The sequence below is a fragment of the Vollenhovia emeryi genome, unplaced genomic scaffold (genome assembly GCF_000949405.1).
Source record: "Vollenhovia emeryi isolate VEMERY1.0 unplaced genomic scaffold, V.emery_V1.0 DF939130.1, whole genome shotgun sequence".
NCBI lineage: Eukaryota > Metazoa > Arthropoda > Insecta > Hymenoptera > Formicidae > Vollenhovia > Vollenhovia emeryi.
Window position 1 is genome coordinate 2397489 of NW_011967236.1, and position 26631 is coordinate 2424119.

The following is a 26631-nucleotide window of genomic DNA, read 5'->3' on the forward strand; positions in this document are numbered from 1 at the left end:
GGGGGGAGAGGCTACGAAATTTTGTGGCGCGGGCGTTGAATCAACTTAATTAAACTCCTTAATCCATTTCTATAACGTCTTAATTCCAATTCTGAAGTTTGCGGAAGAAACTTGCAGACGCGTTCGCATGTCGTTTTCCACGTTGAAATCCACCAAACGAAAACTGAAGGATTATACGGAGCACCCTGATGGAAAAGGAAATGTCGCATCCTTGCGATAACCAAGCTTACCGATCGGACCCGTTGACTGTGCCAGATATTTCAATTAAATACTTGGAGAAACCAGTCGAGAATCCACTTTATCAAATATTAAGAAAAGCGTCGAAGCTGTTTAAAGCATATTTTATCAAATACATTTTATAACGACTTGAAGCGAGCGGAAAATATGAGGATAAAAATATACGTTTTATCTTATTTTACAATTAGAGGCATTTTCTTCACAGTTCTCGATGATAGCCTCAAAAATTTTACCGAAGAATATCATGCTTTAAATAAGTATCAGAAACTTTACAATTATCAGAATTTTATCAGTTATATTCAAATACTTTTGAAAATAAAATAGTAAATTTCTTACATAAGTATGTAGCATCCGCGCATAAGTATGTAGAGTCCGAGAGATTTTTACGTACAAATTCTTTATTTATTACATATTATTTTAACCGTTGATTAATTTCTATACTGATGATTAAGCAAATGAATAAATCATGATTCACGGAACTTAATTAACAAACGCTAATTGGAAACGATGTTAACAGATCGTACGTATACTACAGCTACTATTACTGAACAACGCAAAAATTGAATTATTAGTAAATTTGGTAAATTAACATTAACATACCAGTTGGTTTTATTTATAAAGCGCGTATCACTTGAACTATGTTAAAACATTCAACGATTTTGTATCATACCGCTTGTTTGTTAAATTCACATTCAGCAAAATTAGTTATAATTACAACATCTATTCCTGTGTGCTACCATTAATTAAAATACTATTATAAATTTTATTTTCTTAACTAATATTGTACAAAATTGATCAAATAATTTTCTTTGTGGGTATTTGTTAAAATATGTTTTATATTGGATATTTATAAAGTAGTATACCATATATTCCGATTTCGTGAAAAACGTACGATTGAATTAATTATTTTTTAAATAGAAGTTTTTTTATACTTTCTCTTTTCTCAGATTTTAAGGAAATTAAATATGTCTCAATAATATACAAAAAGTTTAATTAAAAATAAAATTTATGTCTAAAACAAAATTTTAAACATAACAAAATATGAAATTAAAAAAAATTAAAATGTGGAAGTTATTATCTTTCAATTATGCGAGCATAAATGCATGCAAATTACTTTTGCTCTTACATTCTGTAAATTATTGTCGGATAAGAGTTTCAAAAGGTTGATATTTCCGTTCGGTCGAGCGAAAGAGATCAGATTGAAATTACCAATTGAACCATTGACGTATATAGACAACATTGTAATAAAAGTAGTAGGTGTCAGTAGTAACGATTCTTTATATAGCACGTATTTTTCTATCTAAAAACACTTTTTTCTGATCTATCAAACATCCTCAAGCGGTAAACAGCAGTTCCATATAGCTCGATAATTGAAAGAGCCATGGATTGCATTTGTCGATCAAAAAAAGTCACGGTATTGTGCGTATTGCGGTTCTCTCTCTCTCTCCCTCTCCCTCTCTCTCTCGCTCTCTCTCTTTGTCTTTCTTCTCTCGTTATTTAACAACCGTTTCTCCCAGAGGCGAAAGGTGAATCGAGTATTAACTGTTTGCCAATTTCTGGCGTGATTTAAGACCGTCGACCTGTTTGCTACTGGGAAATCAGAAAAGTTACCGTTAAAGCCAACGTGGCTGAGCTATACGAACTGTCGCGATGTCGATAAACGTTCATAACATTATTGGAGCTGCACCGCGTTCGTTTCGATTCAACGCGGATCCTATAAATCGCGGGCGTGTGCGAGCGCGGTTTGTATCGACCGACCATCGCAGACTCTCGCCAGTGTGAAATTGTTTCGCGAATTCGTTTCCGCGTGCATCATGCATTGTTACGTTCGAATATCGCTGAATTAGATAATAATGAGGATATTGTGTGTACGTGTGCGTTGCCGGGTGTGTCGGGTATTATTTAAATTGATTTCTGTGTTGTGCACGTGGAATATTGCGGAGCGATATCGCGACCGCGTTCAGGAAGCGAGAAAGACGTGACATTAAACTGATTAATCCTAATTTATGTATCACGTATGAAAATCGTGTCAACGTATTATGCCAAATGTGTCAAATGACATTTCTGTCCCGATTAATTCGTCAAACTTTGCAACTCTCCGAAATTTTGTGGTAAAGTTCACTCGTCGGCTATCTCGCGAATCTGAAATTTCCCGATATAAGAGTTTAATCCCGTGAAATGTCGCGTTGAACAGAAGCAAATTAAAATAGTTTAAATTATAAAAAAGCAAGTAGATAGAATATAAACCATTTAAGGTTTACATTTTACCGTTACATCTCCACGTTATTTGCTGAACATCAGATTCTTACGCTCGTGCAATTAAGCATGGACTGCATTAAATATACAAGGGGTGTCTTTGTGAAACGACGGAACTTTTTACACTGATTACACCGTTGGTACAAGAGCTTTGCTACTTGCTTCTTCTGGCTTAGCCGGGGATCCTTTGAGAGAAAATATCAGTATAGGGTATATCTAGAAGTATACCTTTTCATTGCGTTATATAAAACTGTAAGGTATCCCGCATAGATCGAATAAAAGAAGTTTTATAACGAAGAGTATCGAGAGAATGGGTATGCGCGATAATGTATTTTTGCATCGCGGGTTGTACGCGACGTATCCGAGATCTATCAAACATTACGCGCGGATATCTGTGTAATACATTCGCGAGACGATAACAAGAATGTATATGAGTTAAGGGTGGGGGGAGGGGGTGAAGGAAGATTTCTTTGGACGTGCCTCGCATCGTCGAAAGGGCAAAAAAGAGGTAAAAGTGGAGGCACTCGCGCTCGGGCGCGCAATCCCACTGATGTTGCATCTGCAAGAGCGTCTAATGTCCTTAAGGATTGGAAAGGTTCGGGGTAAAACGTAGCCGAGGGTGAAAAACGTCGACTGATGTAAAGTTGATGAATTCTGTACACTTATCTGTGACATATATGTCTGGCAATACCGGGGAGCGCGTCGAAACGATTCTCTTAGACGCGCGATGGTCGTCGCGATAAATACGTTGTAACGACATCTGTTGTTATGTATCATCTCCAATTATCATACACTTATAAAAATAATTAATTTGTGGTGATCTAAATTGAGTGAGGCTTATTGTGGTAATTAACACCAATGGTAATTAACACGGGGAAATTCTTTAAAAAGATCGACCAAACTGGCATAAAGTGATATGTATTGAAGTCACAACGTTTCGACCTCTTAATCGGGTCCTTTTCAAATACAATCTAATGTTGACTGAACAGAGTAATTTGATGCCGAAATAGAATGAGTTCATGAGTGTGTGGCAGCTTTAGAATGCCACACATGTCTCGGTAGTCAGTGGATTTTAAAAGCGATATCAATTTCAAAGATTTTTTCGATCAGCAACAGTACGTTAGTGGATCTCGAATAAAACTAAAAGTGATGTTAATATTTCCAAATTTCTTCGTTACAAAATCGATCTTTATTCAATTTGTACGGGATTATAATTTTATAACCTAATATAAAAGTATATCTTATCATTAGACTGATGTGCTTTAATACATTTTGAGAGATGTAATTGTATCAACTTATTCTTGTCGTTACTTCACTACTTTTGAAATAATTAAAGGTAGACTTTGTAACGTAGACGTTTACCTGAGAAAATGTACGGGGAAGCTGTGAAAATTAATTAAATGTAAATTTATTTTCACTCTATAGATGTCAGTTAAATTTTAAATTACATAGAATTTGAAGTTATTGAAAGAATTGAGAGAGTAGCTCTCAAAGAATATATATATATTTTTTTTACATCTTAGAGAGAGATCATGTTTGTCGCGTTATATTGTACATTCAACAAAGCGAAGGTAATGAATATGATGAAAATAATGAATAATTTACCGCGAGTGCGTCCACGCGTTTGAGGTATTTTCCCAATTTCGATAAAAAATTATAATGCATAATACCACAAGGCAATTATAGCTCGACGACATGAAAGCCATCGATTCGGAAGGGGTTTTCAAGATACGGATTACATAAACACCTATTGTACGCGAACACTTAATGGACTTTCATTATTGAACGCGTTAGCAGTGCATACAATATCCATATCACTGCACCTGCTGATAATATTTCCCGATGGTATGTGTCGCACTCATGAAACATTTATTATTGCTCTTTGCGAGCTATATGGAGAGTAGCGCACAAATGACAACTTCAAAGCACTTCAACGTGTCGATAATAAATTAATTTGCCCCATTAATTCTAAACGACTAATCGTTTACTAAGCCGTTTAAAAAAATATATATATCAAAGGAATGTTCGTTCGACCGTCTCTTCGTTTTATTCGAATTAGATCTATTCGTCTCACGTCGGTATCCAATACCGAAAGCGCACATGGCTCGAGGTAAACCCATCCTTAATACGGGCACGGAGAAGGCTGTCGGGCTCGACTTAGCTATCCAGGGACAGAGTGGCGATGCCTCGGAAGCGCAGCTACGCATTTTTATGGAGTGCAGTAAAGGATCTATAAGCGGCCGCTTAGGATTCCGATTATTAGGATCTCCAAGTTTTCTCGCGAAAATCTACATTAAAAATAAAATTGCTTCGTTTAAAGTTGGACAGTTGTTAGGAAATTTCTATGTTTTTGTGTATTTCCATTCTTTTTCTAAAATCAAACGTGTGATCTTACGGATTATTACGTTCGTACGTTTGTACGTCAAATTCCGAGTGCAATCTGTTGCAAATAGTGAGAAATCGTTTAGAGTAAAACAAGCGTGTTAAATTCTTCTATTCTTCGAAAAAAGAAGAAAAATCTAATCGTAGTGGCTCAAATTTTGACTCTGTCTTACATTCGTATTTATTTCTCTGTCCGCAAGGTAATCTATTGAATACATGACCCTCTTCGCGCAAGATATTGCCGCTCGTTCGGACCGGACTGTCCGAGTCAAAGGCAATCGCCTGTTTATAGGCAGTATCCAATCTACATTGGACGGGTAGCGGAGGCGTTTACACCGCTACTGCTGCTTGAACAAACAAGATGTAAATTCACCGTGCCGCGCACCAGGCAGGAAGCAAGTAATTAGACGCGTTGTTGCGGGGGTCGAGGCTTTGAACTCCCGTTTCGTATCGAGGCCACTGTTTTCTCCTACTCTCCTACTCTAGCCTCTGGTCCTTTCTCCCCCGTTTCGACATTCTGTGCCTCCCTTGTTCATCTTCTTCGGGGGGTATACACAAGCCAGCGGCCTTCGTTTCGCGTCCCGCGTGTGAGCGCGCACGTCCACGCGTCCGGTCGTGCGGCAAGTACACGTAAGGATACACAAATTTCGATCGTTTACGGTGATCTATCGCGCTACGTCGCCGCGTTGTTGGAATTTTAATGAACGCGCACAGAGACGTGAATGCGCTGGACGCGCCTGCCGTTAGGCGTATAGGTGTACATTACGCCAATGAGAATGTGAATTAATTCACGCCCTTTACTCTGTTTCTCTCTCTCCCTCTCTTCCCCCCCCCCCCTCTTTGCTTACTGATATTATTATACAAGATGGTTAAGGAACCCTATGGGAAACATAGAAATGCTAATTATGTTCTAGAAAAACAAATGCGTATATTTCCTATAAAAAGTATATCGCTTCAATTACACATCTAATCAACAGGTTTAATATACAGGGTGTACTAAAACCACCGGGTATCCTTTTAATCATAAATTCTTTAGAAACTTTCAAGACAAAAATTCTAATACAAAAATGTCGAGGCTATAATAGTTTTTAAATAATAAGGTTTTGTTGAACCAACGGAATCCTTCTGTTAGCACTTCTTTCACCTTCCGATACGTGTTACGAGCAAAAACATTCGAGGGTTACATTTCGCGTGCTACCACCTTGTATCGTGAACGATGATCAATGTCGGAAACAAAGAGTAGATAAAAATGCACAGTAACGTAAGTACATAATTTGCATGTGTTCTACCTAATAATCCGATCTCCCTTCATCCGCTTTGTCGTATTATTATTTGACATCTTATTTTCTTTAAAGATAATAAAATTAAATATTAGCGAGGCTATGATAGTTTTGAAATAATAAGCGATTAGATTTCACAAATGACAGGCCTGAGATTTCGCGCGCTTAGGTACGGCGACACGACGAGTGATAAAGGTGTTCCTACGAATATCGCCCTTGTTCCTCTTGTTATCTTTAACCATTTCTTTTATTAACTTTGTGTAACGTCTTATTAATAAAAGAGAGGGGTTCACTATGATGAGCATCTTGATCAGACTGATTATCCTTCGATTTAGTCGATCTCCGATATTCTGAGTGAACTTGGAATTTTCAGTTAGATTCAATCTAGTCTCCTGCCTCTCTTTATCCTCAAGTTTTCAAAATAACCGGATTGTCTTCCCAAATATTTTCTGTCCCGTTAAACGGTGACTTTGGTTCTCGCTCGCTCGCGAAACACATAGGAACACTTTTATCACTCGTCATGTCGCCGTGCCTGAGCGCGCGAAATCTCAGACCTGTCATTTGTGAAATATAATCGCTTATTATTTAAAAACTATCATAGCCTCGACATTTTTAATTAGAATTTTCCTCTTGAAATTTTCTAAGGAATGATGGTTTTAGTACACCCTGTATGTATGTAAGAAAAATATGTAAAATCGTGTCTTGTTTATTTAGAATGAATTTTAATTTGACACGTAGAAATGAGAGATTTAAAATATTTAATTTTATTATCTTTAAAGAAAATAAGATGTCAAATAATAACACGACAAAGCGGATGAAGGGAGATCGGATTATTAGGTAGAACACATGCAAATTATGTACTTATGTTACTGTGCATTTTTATCCACTCTTTGTTTCCGACATTGATCATCGTTCACGATACAAGGTGGTAGCACGCGAAATGTAACCCTCGAATGTTTTTGCTCGTAACACGTATCGGAAGGTGAAAGAAGTGCTAACAGAAGGATTCCGTTGGTTCAACAAAACCAACGTACGAACCGACGTTGCCTTCTACTTTCCGTCCGAGTGTAAAATCTTTTCTTGACTCCTTCGCGGTCGCGTACGAGAACGGCGGCGGCGGGGGTTAAAAAAGATGGCGGAGAGGGCTTTGGAGCAACTCGCTGGAGTACCGACCGAAGTCCCTGCGGTAGTCTCCACTTTCAGTATTTACTATGTTCGAGGAAAAAGTGCTAGTGCTTTCGAAGATCGTTCTCGTTTCTGTCCAGGAATGTCTGGTCTTCCTTCACCCTTCGCTTCGCCATACTATCACTTCGTTCTTATATCCTTATAGAATATTGAATTGAATATCGTATTTTTAATCCCCCTTCTTTCCACGTGTTAAATCAAAACTCATCATCTTTCATTAAGTTCTTAATTCAATTGCGTTGATTAATTTACTGATACTTCTCTTCCCGATTTGCCGTTATTATTAATGACTAATGTAGACGAGAACGTCGAAATATTCGTGTCAGTTTAGCTTATGACATCCAGCTTTGTTCATTTTTCGTAACGTCATTAAGTGAAGCCATGTCATAAGTAATATATCTCAGGTATAACGGATATCCCTACGAAAGTTGAAGAGAAACGTACGTGATATGCATCTGATACAACGCTTCCATACAGTTATTCCGCACGTTACGTCGAGGAAATATGGCTCCTTTTTTTTCGGCGAGCCACGTAAAATATTCAAAAATTGTGCTACAGCCGCGGTGAAAAGTACTTGCCCCGCCGAGGCATTCCTTGAACGTCGTTAGGGGAGGCCCTTGAACGTCGACGAAGGGCACACGACAGACAAACGAGAGGGTCGAAAGAGCCTGCAAAATGCACGCGGCGCGGAATATACCGAACTATATCAAACGGCACGACGGTTAATATTGGATTCTGTCGGAGGGAACGAGCGCAAGGATCGAACGTGTTTCTCGTTAAGTGAAGCAATTACCCAGACCTATCTGTTACTTAGAACACCGTCAGCAGCCACCACAGCCTTTTAGTTTTGAAGACTACCTCAGCACTACGTCACAACCTGCAGCGCTGTGCATTTTTGAGTCCACTCTTTTTGTTTCGCGTTGACATCTACAGTTACATCACAGTTTCACTTTCGTATATGCTTACGTAGAAGGCTGGAGGAATATGATCTATAATATATATTTTTAATATCATTTCATACTGCTGGTTTGAAAATAATGTGTGTCTCTGTATGAGAGCAGTAGTCGACAGATTTCGATATCAATCCTCATCCTAATATACACTCGCCTCGGTTTCGCACGAGATTGATTGGAAAATTCAAAGTTGCATGAGTGAGGAAATTATGAATTAGGAATGGTAACAAAAATCTTCGTTATGAGAACCTATATTTTACTTTGAAATCGTGGTATATTCTGGTCGTACATATCGTTTTTGAAAATTAAGGTCGGAAGTTATTTAATTATCTGGTTTCTTAACGTGAAGCGAAAACCTTTTCCACGCATTCTCTTAAAATTCCAAGAATTAGAATCGACTCTTAAAAATATCTTCGAAAAAATCCCAAGTTGCAATCGCAGGTCTTCTCATCGTGCGATATCTTCTCATAGAGTTTCGAGATTCCCCCGCTCATTATGCCGCAGTGCGATCAACGGGATTCGCATCCATCGGCGATCAATGTTTACAAACCCATTGGCTTTTATATCACCTATCCATCGGATATTATTTTATTAATAAATGAAAGTCAATTTGTTATAAAGCTTCACACTTGGCCAATCACAAAGTGGACCGTCTCGAGGAAAACATATTATCTGAGATATTCTAGTATCCTATCTTGTCCTATCAGCGAGGGACCGAAGTCCCCTGCAGTGCCTTGTCTGTGTCTCCGCTAGTTGTAGGTCGCCAACTTATAATCATTGTAACAATACAAATAGCAAATAAGAACCGATTCTAACTTGGAAGCTCGGTGAGGGGTTGCGAGGAACGCTTTCCTTACGAATCGTTCCTCACAGGCCCTTTGTTTAACGACGTCACACTGCGCGAATCCCCGCTTTCTCAAAATCTCTCTCGGAGTTCCCGGATTAGAAGCTCTTATTTGTTTTTTCTCTTATTGACGTATTACAATTTTTAATAGCATAAATATTTTTCGCACGTTGTTTAGTTAGGCCTTTATATAATCGATTTTTTATCTGCAAAATAGTGAACAAATAACGTACGCGGTTTTCCTTTGAAATGCATAACTAAAGAATACTGAATCTCTCATAAAGCGTTACTGGTATAAAGCGCATGCTGCAAATTTTTGCCCGAACGCGATGCTTTTCTTTAGAATCTACGCGTATTTTTTTTTAGCGTGCTTAGCTTTTTATAACGCCCGCTTCCCGAATCGATAAATCATCGTTTCGTAACGAAGAAATTGGCCCGTGCTAGATACTCGCTAATTATATACCCCGTATCGCGTCAATTTTACTTCACGCTGCGCTGCACTCGATGCATCGGTAAACTTGTAAATAATTAACGAACGTTGCTCCTACCATCGTTAACATTCCAGCCCGGCTCTCCCTATTAGGTGATATTGCTCGCGATCATGGCGATGCGTAAAACTCGTTACGTTTCTGGACATGTACGATGGCGGGCGGCATCGAAACGGGGCTTTAGAGTTCTGCTAAAAAGTTTGCCTGTCGATATCTATCGCATTTCTGATATTTTCCCAATTCTTCGCGATCGCGATTTGCCTTTGTCTCTTTAATGCCGTTTTCAGTTTTATTGAGTCGATTCCAAAACTACCGTTCCAGCACCAGACTGTACAAATTACATTGCATCACTTTGATAAAATGTTGGTAAAGCTTAGTTTCGTTTAAAATTAAAAAACCAATTAAAATAATGTGTAGATTATATTTAAAGAAATTGAATATTTATCCTTGTATCGCAATGTAGAGGTAAATATTTCGCAACGATCAAATTAACAATCGTCAAACATTAAAAATGTTAAATAGCTTAAGATAAAATTTTCTAACAAGTTATCTAGTACGTATGTCCTATTCGCACTACGTAGTAACAAAAGCATGCCACTGTTTTGCTTCTAGAATTTACACGACTGACAATCTGTCTTAGATTATCGCATTTATATGTATGCACAGCTTTGTAGGCAGTGTCCTGGATTACCGCGCTTCCCGCTGCGGAGTATCACTTCTGAAATTTTAGATGACCACGGTAGTAACGAACAGACGCGGGTAAGGTAAAGGGGTCGTTTGAAATTAGCCACGGATTTTAGTAGGGGCGTCAGGTTTCAACGTGGCTGGGTAGCTCGTGTTAGAGTGTATGATCGTGCTTCACTTCGAAGGCATGCGCGTTGAATCTTAATTCACATTATTAGCTTCAACTGTCTATATCGGGATCACGCTCGGTGCGATAGATCCGCCTCGTAAAGAGGCTGCTCTGCAATTCAGACATCAGACATATCTTTCGATCTGATTCCGCAAAAAAGATGTACATGTGTAAAAAAAAGAATGTACACATACGTAATTAATAATTCATAATATTATTTCAATTCAGAGACTGACGCATCTCGAGGTGTACATATACATCCTGCCGATTCTACATTCGATGCTGTTACAGTTATTGCCAAAGCTTGTGCACGCGTAACACATTAAACTCGTACGAGAGAATTAAATGATAATTTAACAGATAAGCAAATCCTACCGAGCATAGAGGTATGACTAGACGTCGCCGATCCTATCTTTTCCCCGGCGAAATCGTATCCGTAGGGACGGGATATGCTTCTTAAGAAATTTCTGCGATGAAGAAACGATTTACGAGGTGATATAAAAAATAATGGTTTAAACAGAAGAGCCCGCGCGTAATGGAACGCTTAACATTCTTTTGTCTCGGCGGGACAGCCTATCTCTCCAGATCATATCAGCTAATTATTTCATGGGAGAATTATTGTCCCACGGGATACGGTCTAAGCCGGCCCGTCGGGGCTACCCGGGCGGTCCAAATATTCTCGACTCGCGTCTTCCGGTGGATGCAGCCCGAACAGGTTGCGAAATCGTTTCGAGCAGTTTTTTTTTGCCCGGCGCGCGGGATGCTTTATAGTCAAGTATTCATTTGCAGCGCTACTGATTTTATGTAATAATGTCGCTGGCGAGTCGCTGTTCGGTTAATTGCTAGCAACGACAAGGATATAATACGCACAGATTGTTCTCAGGCTCGCCCTGCACATTATGTAATTTACACGTAACGAATCCCGTTTTTGCTCCGTTTTGTTTTGTTTCCTCATTATGCCGTTGACTCAGCATTATATTACTTCTTTTTCGCCGATGTTGATACTAAAGAACTATTATTTTTACGGAACTCTTTTATTTTCGCGTTTGCATAGCAAAACGTGGATGTGATAATTGCGCAAAATCGCGCATCAAATCGTCGAAATATAAAATGTTACTTTCCTTAATTCTCTTATTATGCAAATTATATTTAAATTTCGGTTTAAATATTTATAATTTGCAAATAATATAATAAATGAATGGCGCAAATGACACTATATCGTAAGCGTCATTGTGCTAAGTGAAATGTACATACAAAGTCGCGAGGCGATTAAGCTTTCGGAAGAATAAGTTTCTCTTTTTTCAGCGATTTAAATTTTCTACAAAAATGAGTGAAAAACGTGAATGGGGATTTTCTTTCTCAACATACATTTAACATTATTGTTCGGAAAGTAAAAGGGTCCAGGCAGACTTATATATGCATAACAGAAAGGTTAATGCCATGCAATTATCGTACGCTTTTCTTAATGCCAACATACACGTTTTAAGCTGCGCATTTGCTACTAACACACCCAATAGCTGTGCTTATGAAAGATGCATTGTGGAAGATAAGCGCTTCACGGAGAGAGTAGGAAGCAGTTGCCGGGAGGGTGCAAGGAGAGGGGGTTAAGAGAAGCTTCTAGGAAGGCGAAGTCAGACGAAAATCGTAATTGTTCGCTGTGTTAACTCGACGTTAAAATGGCTCTCAGTTATTAATACCACTGTGAAATGGCGCTAATCTCGCTTATAAGACAGTCGCGAGTACGTTCACGTAAGTGACGTAAATACTTTCCTAGAATACATGATAATCTTAATCGCGAGGATAGTTATTAGCACCTCTAGGTCTAATGACGGTGTACAACGCGTTTCAGAAGAATCGCGACGTCATTGCCGTCAAGTTTTGACTATTCGGAAACTTTTCAAGTACAGTGCACCTTTCCCTTACTAACGCGAAAATTTATTATCCCAATCACGCTCAATGTGATAAATCGACAGTTGTCCGTAGTTTAATTTTTCATTTTAAACATACAAAATCGATTTATTATTCAGGAATTAAAGTAATAACTTAATTAATTTTAAACAGTAGAACGCGAGAGCATAAATTATTGAAAATCGTCTCATAACATATGTGGGAATATTATTCGATACTTAATACTGAGATTAAAGTTGTGCTATTATCAATCGTGATATTTCTTAAATAATTATACGTACTTATGTTAGACTCGCTACTTGACAGGGGATCTTTCTAACATCCAGTCATTCACGATTGGATGAATGGGGAAGTACTCGTAAATGAGATGGGGAATAGAATTGAAAATGTGCCTGCAGAACAGAGAAATTGAAAGCCCACAGTCAGAGACGGTGGATCTCTCAGTAATGATAGTTCATTCTACCAATGAAGATTTTAACCGCGTTGAATGTGGGCATCGAGTATTGGCGAGAGATGAGTAACGAGCTACAATGAGCGATTCTTGTCTATTGAAAGCGTTAAATCGATTTAAATTGCGCGTTCTACGTAGATCTGAGAGGGAAAGAATAAATTCTCCCGAACGGGGCTTGTACGTAAAAAATATACGTGTAGTATATGCGACACATTTCTAAATCAAAATGGTAAGCAGATTTGTCGGACTTCAGATTATAAATATATTTTTAATGTAACGGAGATGGTAGAATTTCTAAAATGATGAATGAGATAATGCGCGGCCGCCGTTATACTTGTGCAAAGAAAACTTAAAATAAAAAGAGATTATTTTATGTTATTTACACAAATGTAACGATTTCACTGAGATAAAAGGATTATAAAATATAATCAGAAACTTCTCGTAAAATAAACTTCATTCGAATTCGTAGAATTTGAAAACTTCATTTTAAAGTTTTCGTGAAGATTATAAGTGATGTTAATTTTTATAACTGGTATAACTTGGATGAACACGCAGACTTTAGCTTTACGCGATATTTGTTTGTTTTCGCAACACTGTAACTTCTTTCAAATTTAATACAGTTTACTAAATTTTAATAGAAAGGGAATCTACTGAAGCGAATCTGCGGCCATTGAAAGTTTCGAAGGTGTTTTTGATTACATATTTGTTTCATATTTGACTGAATAATGTTGTACAATTCGGTATTGATTATAATATCCGATCGAGAATTGTGTAATATAGAGGAAACGCAACATTTTATATCTAGAAGTCGACTATCGCTGTTTTCTCAACGTTTCTCGTACGTGTCCTAATTTCTTGCCAACTTATCTCCAATTGTTTTCGGTTCACATACCTGTACGTGCATCCTAGAATAGAGCGTACTTTCGGAATTTAATTGCGACCCCGTGACGAAGCCTCGCCCCTTGTTCGTTACTACGGTCTGTGTGCTTTGCTGGTCGAATTGAAAGCTTCGTTTCACACATAGACACACACAGTCGTGCACGTAACGTATCTATACACGGGCACGCGCGCGATTTCTGCTTTTCTATCTTCTGTTGTCGCGCGCGTGTGTGTGTATTCCGGGATGACGTAGCCATGTGCGTGTGTGTACGCGATACGCACTGCAACCAAGGATTACGTGTCACAAATTGGTATTACGTAGCATTGCGAACATAGACATAGAGACAGGTGTGCACGCGGCATTTCGAGAGAAGTGTCTCGAAGTGCTTCCAGCATACCTGATGCGATTCTACGTAGTAAGTTCTAACACGATTTCGTGACAGGCAATTTGCTTTGTAAGGAAATAATTGCAATCAGTTAGACCAGCCAGCACGGAGTCCGCCACCGTTTTAAGGTTTCACAGATGAAAACGCTCTGAAAGGCACAAGTTTATTTGGCTATTTCAGTCGCCATTCTAAATACAATTCTCTTACGTCCCGGGTCTCGGCCGGCACTTTTTTTTTCTTCGCTCGAGAGAAAGCAAAGTTCGCGCATCTCCTCGTTACGCGAAGTTATCGCGGCGTTATTCCAGATGAATAGTTAACGCTGTTTAACTAGTTAAAACGCAGTTTACAAAAAGCATCAGATTTTTTTCGCGCGTCTCGGCGTCTTGGAAGATGGTGCAATCCCCATCTTCCAATTAAAGTTGCGAATTTTCTTGAATTTTTTCCACGCTGAACTTTCTATCTCCCGTCGGCGCGAATGCACTGTGCTAAGTACGTCTACATTCCCAATTTGTCCAAGCAGTAACCGTATACAAAGAAGTCGCTCGTCGGGTCCCGCGGGAACCGTTTTAACGCGGAACTTCGATAGATACATCGAACGTCCATGTGAGCGAGCGAGCGAACTCGATCGCCGGTGTCGATCCTCGGAAAATTCAACTTTACACGGCGGGGTGTCCTGAAGGCGCTCGAGAGGAAGCATGATATGTATGTATCCTATATTACATACGTATATACACACATATATGTGTGTGTGTATATAGCTATATATATATTGCTTCTCGACGATATTGAAAATATTTTAAGAAATCTGTCACGCTGGAAAATTTACCGTCCGATAAAGTCGCGCGGATTTAACAACATCGGCCGGGATTATTCGACGAGGTAAAACTCGTTTCACTGAAATCATCGGCGGCCGATCAAAGAAAAATCGTTATTCTTTTCTAATACCGTCGTTTTTTTTTTCTAATTGGTTATCGATCGAATTACTCCTTGTACAAATAAAGTTGAAAATGTAATAAGAGTCCGCGAGATTTTTGTGGTGTAAAATTAAAGTTTTCAATTACGCGCGCGATACATATAGAGAGATATAGATAGGGAAACACATTTCGTCGGATTTAGGTGCCCAATTTGTGGGCAGATCTACCCTATTGGTCGTTCACCTAAACTTCCCCATGCAAGGAGATCCCTCGTGCACAGCGAATAAATCCGCTATCGTATACGGAACGGGTTGCTACACGTCGAGTCATTCTGTACGATACAAATTCCTTTTCCCGAGTATAACGCCGTTGAGGGGAATCCCGGGTAAATAGAGTGCCACTGACCGTTGTAAAAGACCCGCACATTTCGTATACGACAAGTCAGAAATGGTGGCAACAACGTCTTCGATCTCGACTCGCTTTCAACTCGGATAATCGTTGCTCCTTGGAATTTACACGTAATTCCGCGTCCCCCTTTCTTACAGATGATCAATTCCCTCCGATCGGGATTGCAGCCAAAGGCACTTATGAGTCTACTGTGTCGCGCTGTTCAGAATATACTCCATTAAAATGTGTATAAAATATCTATCACTTCGTTAACCTTCAATTTTCGCAATTTAATCGTGATCAATTAATTGCTTTCAAGAACAAAGAAATAATTCATGTTCTCCAAATTCGCGCCATCGTAAATAGTCCGAGAGTCCAAATTTGTAGCCCCACGGACCCTGATGATAAAACGATCCCATGTACATATGTGGACAAGGTACATACGCGATACGTATTACCTTCGTTGTTCCTGACGATGCTTCCCTTTTGTCGTTGTATAAATAACAGTAATCTCATTCCCTGTTATTACAGTCGGATTGTGGCGCATACTTGCGCTTATTGGATCTGTTTACAGTAAAGACCTCCGAATGCGGTAAACGCACGTTTAGCGCGCCGGGTACATACACGGGTACACGTCCCGGAGGTATCTCGCGGAATCTCGCGAACGGCGGTTGGCGAAACATTTCCCCGCGAGGTAGATAGAGGATAGGTAGGTATCAAAGAATTCCTCACGACTGAATAACGCTCGATCCGAGGGAGGGCCAGGGCAGGGGATGCACTGTCGACACGGGTACGCGCAAACTGAGCAGCAATGTGCGTCCGACAACGTTACAGCCACCACCGTACTGTATGTTACGCGCCGAAAGATATTACGGCGGCCCCCGGTACCGCGCCGAGGGGACGTCAAGACGCGGATTCCGCGGCAGCCCCCGTAGCGAAAGCGTTTTCCAGACGGTGGACGTCAAACGAAACCTGGGCTGCGTGAATGCGTTTGATCTCGCTGGTTTTAGACACGGCGGAACAACTTGCCGCTACCGACTCCTGTCGGATGTTTTCGTTTTCCGGAATTCTTCCGCTACTTTGTCGATACTCGTCACGGCATATCACCCCTTCACTCTTCTTTATTTAACGCTCGCGAGAAATTGATGGAGAGTTACCAGGGGATGGCGCTCGATATTAATAATTTTTCGGGACCCCATAACAGGCGCGTAAGTAAAAAAAACTCCCGTTTCTTTGTATCTTATATAGAGGAAAGTTCCCTATTTAGAGATACGCTCTTAATATGGGAAAACGGAGTTTCCGCAAAATTAATAGGCATCGTCTGTTGCTGCCATCATGAATTTATTGCCCTTGGAGTGAAATCTGTTTAGTGGGAAATTGATTGTTAGATTGTGTAATCGTTGCGAAAAAAGATTTGTGATTGAATTTGAACGTTGAAAATCTGCTCTATATCTTATTCTTATAATATTGATTTATGACAAGCAAAAAAAACGCTGTAAACTAGCGTAACTAATGATAGGATTAATATGCATGGAAAGTTTTGTCATTAATACTCTGAAATTGCAAGTCTTCATTCCGGCAGTGTATTCTTGATTCAATCTTCCTCGTAGTTATAATTATAATGTCGTTAAAGATAGATACGTAGAAAATTAATTTAATAAATGTATAAATAACGACAGAATGTTTCCTTTTTCTAAATGACAATGGGTATGTCACATATCTTGACAATTTTAATTCAAAGCGGGATATTTTAATAAAGATTGACTCGCATATCTATGCGTGTTATCCAATGTCATTAGAAAGTTTGATACGTCGATATGCGGATATCCGGAATATAGCTATCGATGCATAAATAAAAGTTACACCGTCCGTCTAACATTATCGTTTTAATTAAATAACGAAAACGTCATTCTATTGGGTTGATGCATAAGTTCGTCCCGTTTTTAAACATTCGCGCACTTTATATAGAAATTCAATCTGCTATCAACTTCACACTTATATAACGTATTAAACATTTAAAAGTAGCAATTGAACGGAAACTTTACTTTCAGATTTGTTGTCGTTGATTGATGTTTGTGAATCGTGTAAATTTATAAAGATGGATAAAAATAAGCATCACTCTCGGCATGTTATGCTTTTCTATTTTCGAAAAGGCAAAACTGCTCTTCGGACCAAAAGAAAAATATGTTCTGTCTACGGAGAAGATGCGGTTTTGCGTTGCAACATTCACTAAGTTTGGTGCACAAAACGCATATAGTTGTCTCCGCTACTTATACCAATGTGGGTATAACAACCACAGATATAACTGTCCCAAATTACTATTTATTGGGGTTGTGCCAACCCTAATTAGACATGTGGTAACCATATCGGTCTCTCCGTGTATGAAATTTTTGGTTTAAAAACGGCACGAACGTATTCATCAATCCAATATCTTTGACAAGAATAATATTACGTAATAATGTCTCGCAACGACTAAAATACGAACAAAATAAGGACGACGACTTAAAATAAAATCGAACGATGGATTTATAGATCTTATTTTAAACCAATATCCTTATTAGTGTGCTCGTGTTATGGTCGTCGACCTTCTTATCACACATAGTTCAGCTTCTAACGCGCGTCGACTTCTCTATTAATATGCCTGATATTCTTCACCAATTATATTAATTAGTGACTTTTATTTAAGTTTTTTCTTTGCTCTCGTAAGAATAATTTTTCTCATATCAAAAGTGATTTGAAAACTATCCAAGAAAAATAACCAATGTTCAAGAAGTTTCGAAATTAAAAAATTTAAAAGTTACGAAACACTTTTCCAGATATCGAACGATTCTCGATTGGTATCCGGTAGGCACTTTCATGGCACTTGCTTCGTTCGTACAGTTATTCCTGCAGGCGTGCGAGGTAACCTCTTAAGTGAGGTCTCATAGTCCTCTTCTTTATCGTTGACGATTCTCGCGACTCTCTTTGGGCCGGCAGCAATTCTTACGCGCTTTCTTGCGCACGGACGAGACGCGCGTCGCCGGTAAAAGTATCTTCCGAAGGGGCTGGTATCAAACAACCCCCTACTGCCGGAATCGTCGCCGGCATTGCGCTCGCGCAGGCTTGAGCGCGCGTGTCCGTGTTCATCGTGCGGTATATACGCGGTGTGGAGCAGTAGCACCGGCACCACCATCAGCACCAGCCAGCATTCAGCAGCAGTAGCCGCGACGTGGCTGAAGGGGGTTTTCGGGATGCCGACGTGTTAAGTTCGCCGTGCAGTGTCGTGTTGATCGGTCCGCGTTTATTTTCGGCGTGCCTGGTGCGGGTGCTTCGCGCTTCATCCCGTCGAAAAAACTGGCCTGACGTACGTGGTGGCGAACTTTCCAAAATCCTCGTCGGGCGCATTCGAGATCGGGCTCCGTTTCTCACACCCGGAGTTCCGCAGGTGCGCGATTTTCGATTCTTCTTCTTCGAAGGGGATCCGACGTGAGGATCTTGTCGTAAGTTCGCGCGTGATCAGCCGGAACAAGTTGCAGCACGAGTTTTTGCTTCCTTCGTTCTTGTTCTCTGGAACGATTGTCGCTCCGAGGGCAAAAAGAAGTTCGGGATCGGTTCATCGCTCGGGTATGTTCTCGTGTTACACGTCGTGCAACGTGTACGTGGAAGATTGGAGGACTTGAAACTGACGACGGCGAGGGTTGACGGATCACGTGATCTCAAAGTTTTCTTGGCGGACGTTCGATTCCGAATTCGCAATCTCGATCGACGCGTTCGCACGTAGCGCGCTAATCGTATCGGTGATTTTTATCAGTTATACCGCGATCTCACGGACATTTCTCGCAATTGTGGCAATCAACCGGAAACATATTTGATAGTTGTTTATTTATTAGCCCCTTTTCGCGTTTTGATGTGTAATGTTCGAAGGACCGAGTCAGTTTTTCTCTAAAATAATACCAGTTTGTTATTTTCTAAGTCTGACATATTTGTTGCGATGTTATAAAGATATCTGTCAATAAATTTTTTATAACGCCTCGACACGATACTACTATCTAAATATTGTTTTATCAGGAAGTAAGTTTACGCTCGAGATTCGAAGCAGCCGTTCTTCGTTATTTTAGCAATTCCGAGCCGTGGATCTGTATCGCTTTCGGAATAATCCATTCAATCGGTAATTTCAACAACTTATCGATTTATCGAGTGTCGTTCGCCTCCCTTCGACTTGATTTAACCGTCGCGCCATTTCGGTACTTTCTGTTCTCAATATTGAAAAATAACGGAGAATACTTTTATGCCATTACGTTATCGCGACAATGGCGCTTGACGCGCGTAATTCTTGTGCGATAAAAGAAACGCGCGTTCTCTTTCTCGCATTGATTAACGATTTGGTACCTGTTTGGCTCAAGCGTGAATTCGTTCGTACGAAATCCAGCGACGTGCGGATCGTTCGATAGATTTATGACGTACATTGACGATCGTTTGCTCGGCGACCGCTTGTCCCGGAAGTATAATATTTCCGAATCGATCGTACGTCGCCGATCAGAAGCCACGAATAATCGTGTTGTCACCGGCGTGTACCGTACGCGTGATTACGCCGATAAATCTTTGCTGCTTGGTATAAAGGGCGGAGGCAGAGATATTCCCCCTGTTGTGTAGAAGCGACAAAATTTTAATTTTTTTTTTGATAGATTCAAGAATAATATTAAATGTCAGTTTAAACACGGTGATGGCGACAATTAAGATAGCGTTTTTAAGATAATTGTCATAATAGAATAACACTCTTGCATAATTTTAATTTTGCACTTTTAATTTGATAAAAAATACGATTTGATCTATTTTTGCTTTCTTAAATTCTGAAAGGAAAATCATTTAATTCTTGTTTCTGTCTTTTTCAATAAACCAGATTTAATTGAGAAAATTGTATACAGCTTTGAATAGAAAATGTTTTGGAAATGTTTCTTTTCCTTTAAAGCACGCACGTATAAATTTCTCGAATAAAGTAAATGTATTAAGCTCTTTCTATCAAGTAGCGAAGAAATCACGCGGCTGCACCGTCGAAGCTATTGGCGCTAATCACTCATTCTGTCCGAAACCCGTCGCCGTCCGTAAACATAATTGAAAAATACCAGAGGGCAAAATAACGCACGAGTGCTTCGGCGGCGATCCATTCTGGCACGGTGGAAATAACAACGGTGATTTTCTACGCGATTTTGTAATTCGACGAGAGGACCGTCGCCAAAGTGTAGTGAAACAAATGTTTCATGGACATCCGGACATCGCGCTGGTAGCATCGTCGACTCGTCGATAGTTGCGGCGCGGTCAAAGGTGGTTCAAAGATCGTCGTCGATATGTCCTCGGAAATCCACGGACTTCCGTGAAAAAGTACGTATTATCTCTCCGTTCGGGGGTTAACGTATCGGCGATTTGGGGCTGCGACCGGAAAGAGTTGTAGACCAATCCGGTCGTGTAATTCGAAAGTGCCTATTTATTAAATTTGGTCGAACGTTATGGAGTACTAGTGCCGTTACTGTATTCCGTTCGTTCGATTACCACCATCCGGCTTTGCTTGGCGCAGCCACTTTTAGTTTCAGCAGGGCGTTTAGTCAAAATGTCACGATTAAATAACTTACAACGTCCTTACCCTGATGTACGATGATAAATTAACAAGATTTATGTATTACACGTGTATTTAACGCTATTTATCATTATTTCATTTTATTCACACGATACCACGTTTCATTACAGTATTGATATACCATTAATTAAGATGATTACTTCGGCGCTCGGTCATTAAATTCAGGCACATTGGGAATTGGACATATTTATTTTGATTTATCATTCTTTATCAAAAATCCCATTAGCTAATACTTGGAAAATGGCGACGTGACGTCACCAATCTTCTCATTTCACTCACATTTTCTCTCTTTTTCTCTCGCTTTCTCCTTCGCCTGATACCACTCCGACCCTCCCTCGATGATCTCGAACGGTTCTCGTTGGTACTCGGACGAGTACTTCGGTACTCGAGTCGAGGAGCTCTTGCAGTTACAAAAACATATGCGTTGCCGATCGTGTAGCGTGCATTTCTTTCGTTGCCGCAAAATAAGCACGCGATGCTTACACATTATCGCGCTTTTGCGTTACGGGCCCTTCAACTCTCTGAATATCGATTGTCACGCATAATGCAGTGCTATTCGTTTGACTTGCACACAAAACACGCCCACGGTCGTCGAGTCTCTGTAATCTGGAGATCCTGTTTGTCGCGGTGTACACAAACCCCGTTAGTAACTGCAACTTTCCTCGTTAAGAAATGCTGATCTGAATGAGCTCATTCTTACGGTTGTTCGCTGTATTCGGTGGAAACTCCTGTGAAAGAGTTTCATCTCTTCTTCGCAGTTTTTTTTTCTTATGCTTTTTCTTATCGTTTTTCCGCCTTTCTCGTCCTCGCCGCCTTAACGCGGTCTGTAGCCGCCGCTCGACGCCGGTAGTTAAAAACTTTTAATAATAGATAAATGAGCTGAGCTGCGATTGTCCCCGAGACTTGTTCGGGGTGCGACTGAGTTCCCAATCATTTTTGTGGAAAAATCCAAGAAAAAGATACAATCCCGCGGTGAAACTAGACGTTCTACTTGAATGGAAAGAAAAATGCTATATATGCAAGGGAGAATGCTAAATAAAGACAGTCCATTGTGTAAAGAAAGATTTACGGTCTACAGAAATATATAATCGTTTTAAGAAATTAAATATTTCTTTTGACCTTTTTTTTTTCTCAACTCGTTCTTGCTCCGCAAACGTTTTGATCTTATCTCGTCTTAACAATTTCTCAAACTTGAGTAATCAATGTCAAACTTGCGAAGCTATCGCGGTGCTGCGAAATTGAAGGGGTGAAAGTGATAGTATTTTTAAGTTTACTGCATAATACGTCGTACTTCGTGGACTTGCGTACGTGCCTACCGGCATAGTGATAACTGCGTATGTGTGATTGTGCAGGCGCATGCACGCTAGAGTGTGGTTCGGATCGCGTGTCAGCAATTATCCGAGGCTACAAAACGATACCGAGAATACGTGCCGGGCCGCTTTTCAACCTGCTCACTTCCGGAATGCAATTACGGATGTTTCGTCGCGTACCTACACGCGGCGCGTTTACGTTTGCGATTTGTCGCGGAGTTTTGCGCGGAGATCCACGACGCCCTCGGACGGGATCGCGGCGACACGCTGATATCGAGTACGAAACGCGCGCAATTATACATCCCCTTGCCCGTACGCGGTAATTTATGATTAGACCCGAGACATCGTTATGTTTTCCCCGGCTGCGCGTTTCGCGCGCACCGATGTTCAATACCGCTAAAATTCAGGAATTAATTCGATAATTAAACCTAGATTTGTTGGCAAGATAATCTTATGATATATAACGTGAAATTTTATATATCGCGATATTCCATCGTGTTAGATTAAAAAAAAGAAATTTATATATTTCCGTAATTTCAGATATATGCGTGAGAATATAGAATTCGGATAAAATTAATGGAATTCCGTATTTTGTATACTGCCGTCCTAACTTAGAAAGCAGCATCTCCCAAATTGTTAGTAACCGCCAATTTACTACTTTTCTAACAAAAAGAATGTCATGGCAATATAAAATTATTGAAATAGAGAAGGAATGCTTTAATGGGCAGAATTTATTTCAGAATTAATGCATTTGTTCGTGGTGATCTAGCTGTAAGAATTTAAATGCGCGTTTTCTCGAAACTGACAATTTGGGAGATACTGCTTTCGAAATTAGGACGGTGGTATATACAGGGTGTACTAAAACCACCGGATATCCTCTTTTAATCATAAATTCTTTAGAAACTTTCAAGACAAAAATTCTAATACAAAATGTCAAGGCTGTGATAATTTTTTAAATATTTTTTTAAATAATAAGCGATTACATTTCACAAATGACAGGCCTGAGATTTCGCGCGCTCAGGTACGGCGACACGACAAGTGATAAAGGTGTTCCTACGAATATTTAGCATAGTGACAACTTTCACAACAGACTTATCGATTCATTTTCAAATTAATTGTTCCTCTTTTATCTTTAACCATTTCTTTTATTAACTTTGTGTAACGTCTTATTAATAAAAGGGAGGGGTTCACTATGATGAGCATCTTGATCAGACTGATATCCTTCGATTTAGTCGATCTCCGATATTCTGAGTGAACTTGGAATTTTCAGTTAGATTCAATCTAGTCTCCTGCCTCTCTTTGTCCTCAAGTTTTCAAAATAACCGGATTGTCTTCCCAAATATTTTCTGTCCCGTTAAACGGTGACTGTGGTTCTCACTCGCTCGCGAAACACAATTAATTCGAGAATGAATCGTTAAGTCTGTTGTGAAAGTTGTCACTATGCTAAAAAGGGCGATATTCGTAGGAACACTTTTATCACTCGTCATGTCGCCGTGCCTGAGCGCGCGAAATCTCAGGCCTGTCATTTGTGAAATATAATCGCTTATTATTTAAAAACTATCATTGCTTCGACATTTTTTAATTAGAATTTTCCTCTTGAAATTTTCTAAGGAATCTGCGAATAAAAGGATATCCGGTGGTTTTAGTACACCCTGTATATAAGACAAATCTCTTAAACATTAAATTGAGATTAATAATATAGAGATAAAACATTGCAAATTGTATTTATTCTATAATTACCCGAGTCGAAATTGCGACTCTAGACAGTAAAAGAGGTCGAACTGCAAGTACAAAATTGACTCTTACTTTAAAACTGATAGTGTCGGAAATTTCTACTTTTGCCAATTTAGCATTAAAATAGGCCCCTTTAAGTAAGAGCTAAAGTAAATTTTTATAATTAAAGATACGAGGGAGGAGTAAAAAAAATAATGTCATCAAAGTAGGTTATTGCTGGTCTATGTGGTTGTATAGATCAGCTAAGTAGGTGTAAATTATCCTTAAAAGTGTCAAAATAGTACCAAAATTTTGACTCGGGTATTCGCGTAAGTCTTCGACAGTTTACTCACTTTTTAAATTTGCCGCATAATTATTATATATGTAGTGATTGCGTTAAAACTTGGCGCTCTTGGTAGCTTCACGTGATGGGGTTGAAAGTTCAGTTCAGTAGCTAGCTCGCTGTTGTTGAACGAGGTTCTCTGTGCAGAGGCGTCATAAAATAAGGGAGAACCTGAGCGCAAATAATTAAAAAAAATAATAAAGTCTTTGGTAAATAAGTCCGTGGAGCAGATTGCATTATGTACGATATGCCTTAAGATGCAATCACCCATGTTATAAGTTTGCAGCTAAAATGCTAACAGTTTTCGAAATTACTCAACACTTTATCAATCAGTTGACATTACTCGAGTATCGTGTACGTTTCGCTTAAATCGCGCGAATTAACGAGATTGTTCGCATCAGTGATGGCGCTCCTTTAACTTTATCGGAAGGGTTTATTTTCTGCAGCCGCGTTTATTGCGAGTCAGTTCTCGACAGACGTTCATCGAAAGACCGGACTTTTCTCGCAATCTTTCAATCGACTCGACGCCGTTCTTTCTCCTTACAGACGCTCGACGACTATATAAAAATTCCGATGATTTACAATCGTACGAGTTTCGGCAACTTTTACTCGACTCTAATATTATTGCGTGCAAAAGTTTGCCGATTGAAATGTCAATTGATCTCCCTATAAAGTATAATGCAGATGACGCGTTAAATTTTGCTTTCATCTACTTGAATCTCTAGATATTTGCTTTATATAAATTGAATGGAACACGTTTTCGTGAATTGCCAACATAATTTTAACCCTCGAAAACGTTTAATTTTCAAACGTTAGAGGAAAACTAGCTCCACCGCGTACCCTGTATTTTACAAGAAATTGTTGTTTTGTTGTTTGTGTATAAAGTAGCTAACTGAAGTTTGATATCGCGTCCGTTCTACTTTTTCACCAATTATATCATAGTCGCTAATCGCCAGCTAGACAAAAAAAGACGCTTCTACGGACGAGTAGACCAAGTTGGATATTGGCGATCGTCCGCGTCGTATAGCAAGAAGTCGTTGTAACGTTTCTTCTGCCCAAGTTGTTTTTCTCACCCGTGCTTTTATGACGATGGATAATAAAAGTAATGTCCGTCATAAAGAAAATAGAGACGTCGTTCTGTATCGAACGTTGCAGGTTTGCTGCGGCCGGAGCTCTGTCTCTCGGCTCATGGAGGCAATTGTGCCGATGTTTTTGGCTGCTTTTATGTTTACGATACACGAGTTAATTATGTGTGTTATTAACGTCCTCGCTAAACACCTAATATTCGTCGGAAATGATAGAAAACCTGTGTAACAAAAGGTCGTAATCCGTAGAAATTTTTCGTTTTTAGCATCGTATTTTGGTCCTAAATGAGTGTTTAAATAGAAAAAACCGAAAATTGCTAAATCGAGATACGACTTTGCGAAAGAGACCAGTCGATATGTTATAAATTTTATAGACATTCTTTATTACTGGTATCTGGATTGAGATTTGTTCTTCTCTCTTTTTCTTTTCTGTTAAGCATTCAAAATACAAATAAAACATTGTTCGATGCTGTAAATTAATTATCAGAATTGGAAGTCACTCGTGAAAATTACTAATCTTGATTTGATTTTCGGTGATTGATTCACACGTATAGATAATGTTTTCGCAACACACTGAATATTCGTGCATAGAATACGGGGATAAGTGTCAGCAAGTTTGAGATTGATTTGATTTTTTTGATATCACGAAACGAGTTCGTCTGATTCCAATTTCTATCGTGAAAACCAGGGAAGTTTAATTTGATCAGTGTGAAAAATTAAGTGGGAGGGAATGACGGCGACGCGTCAATTGATTGAAATGGGGCGTGACTTAAGTTCGACGGGTTGACTACGTCGGCACAAAAATTTAACTACTTTTGACGTCGCGTGTTTACTCCTCGGAGTTTTTGGCGTTGTTTCGGGAAAACAAGCCGTCGTCCGATTTACGCTTATCGACGACAGATCCGACAAATTCGGAGCGTGCCGCATCGCCACGGCGCAATGGGATTGCAGACGCATATAACGGAAGCCAGCGGTGGATGCGCTAGGTCAGGCTAGACGAAGGAGGAGGCGGACGGTAACGGACGTCGGTGGTACGGCGGAAGCACCGCGAGCGGCCGATTTCCCGGATTGGCCTGACGTTTAATGAACGCCGGCAGACGTTTTGATTTAGGGGACAGTTTCATTCCGAAGCGGGGCACAATAACCGCCAATTTGTAAATCGCCCC

General features: G+C 39.7%; 2 protein-coding genes across 7 annotated transcripts in view; one reads left to right on the forward strand and one right to left on the reverse strand.

Moving 5' to 3' along the window:
• The window catches only part of LOC105568356 (lachesin-like), a 286391-nt gene that overhangs the window by 19651 nt on the left and 240109 nt on the right, over nt 1-26631 (forward strand). For 2 of the 4 annotated variants that reach the window (XM_012023966.1, XM_012023969.1), the window contains exons 1-2: nt 18459-19006; nt 20410-20761. The exons of 1 other annotated variant lie outside the window; for it this stretch is intronic. The gene's annotated coding sequence lies outside the window, so the exon portion shown is untranslated. Of the gene's footprint in view, nt 1-18458; nt 19007-20409; nt 20762-26631 lie in introns of those variants that run through there. One more of the 4 variants, XM_012023967.1, reaches the window with a different exon arrangement.
• LOC105568357 (UDP-glucuronosyltransferase 2B23-like) overlaps nt 1-26631 on the reverse strand; it is a 51394-nt gene that overhangs the window by 18686 nt on the left and 6077 nt on the right. The window contains exon 1 of one of the 3 annotated variants that reach the window (XM_012023975.1): nt 13730-13784. The exons of the other annotated variants lie outside the window; for them this stretch is intronic. Coding sequence (XP_011879365.1) covers nt 13730-13741 — 12 coding nt within the window. The 5' untranslated portion in view covers nt 13742-13784. Of the gene's footprint in view, nt 1-13729; nt 13785-26631 lie in introns of those variants that run through there. 3 annotated transcript variants of the gene reach the window in all.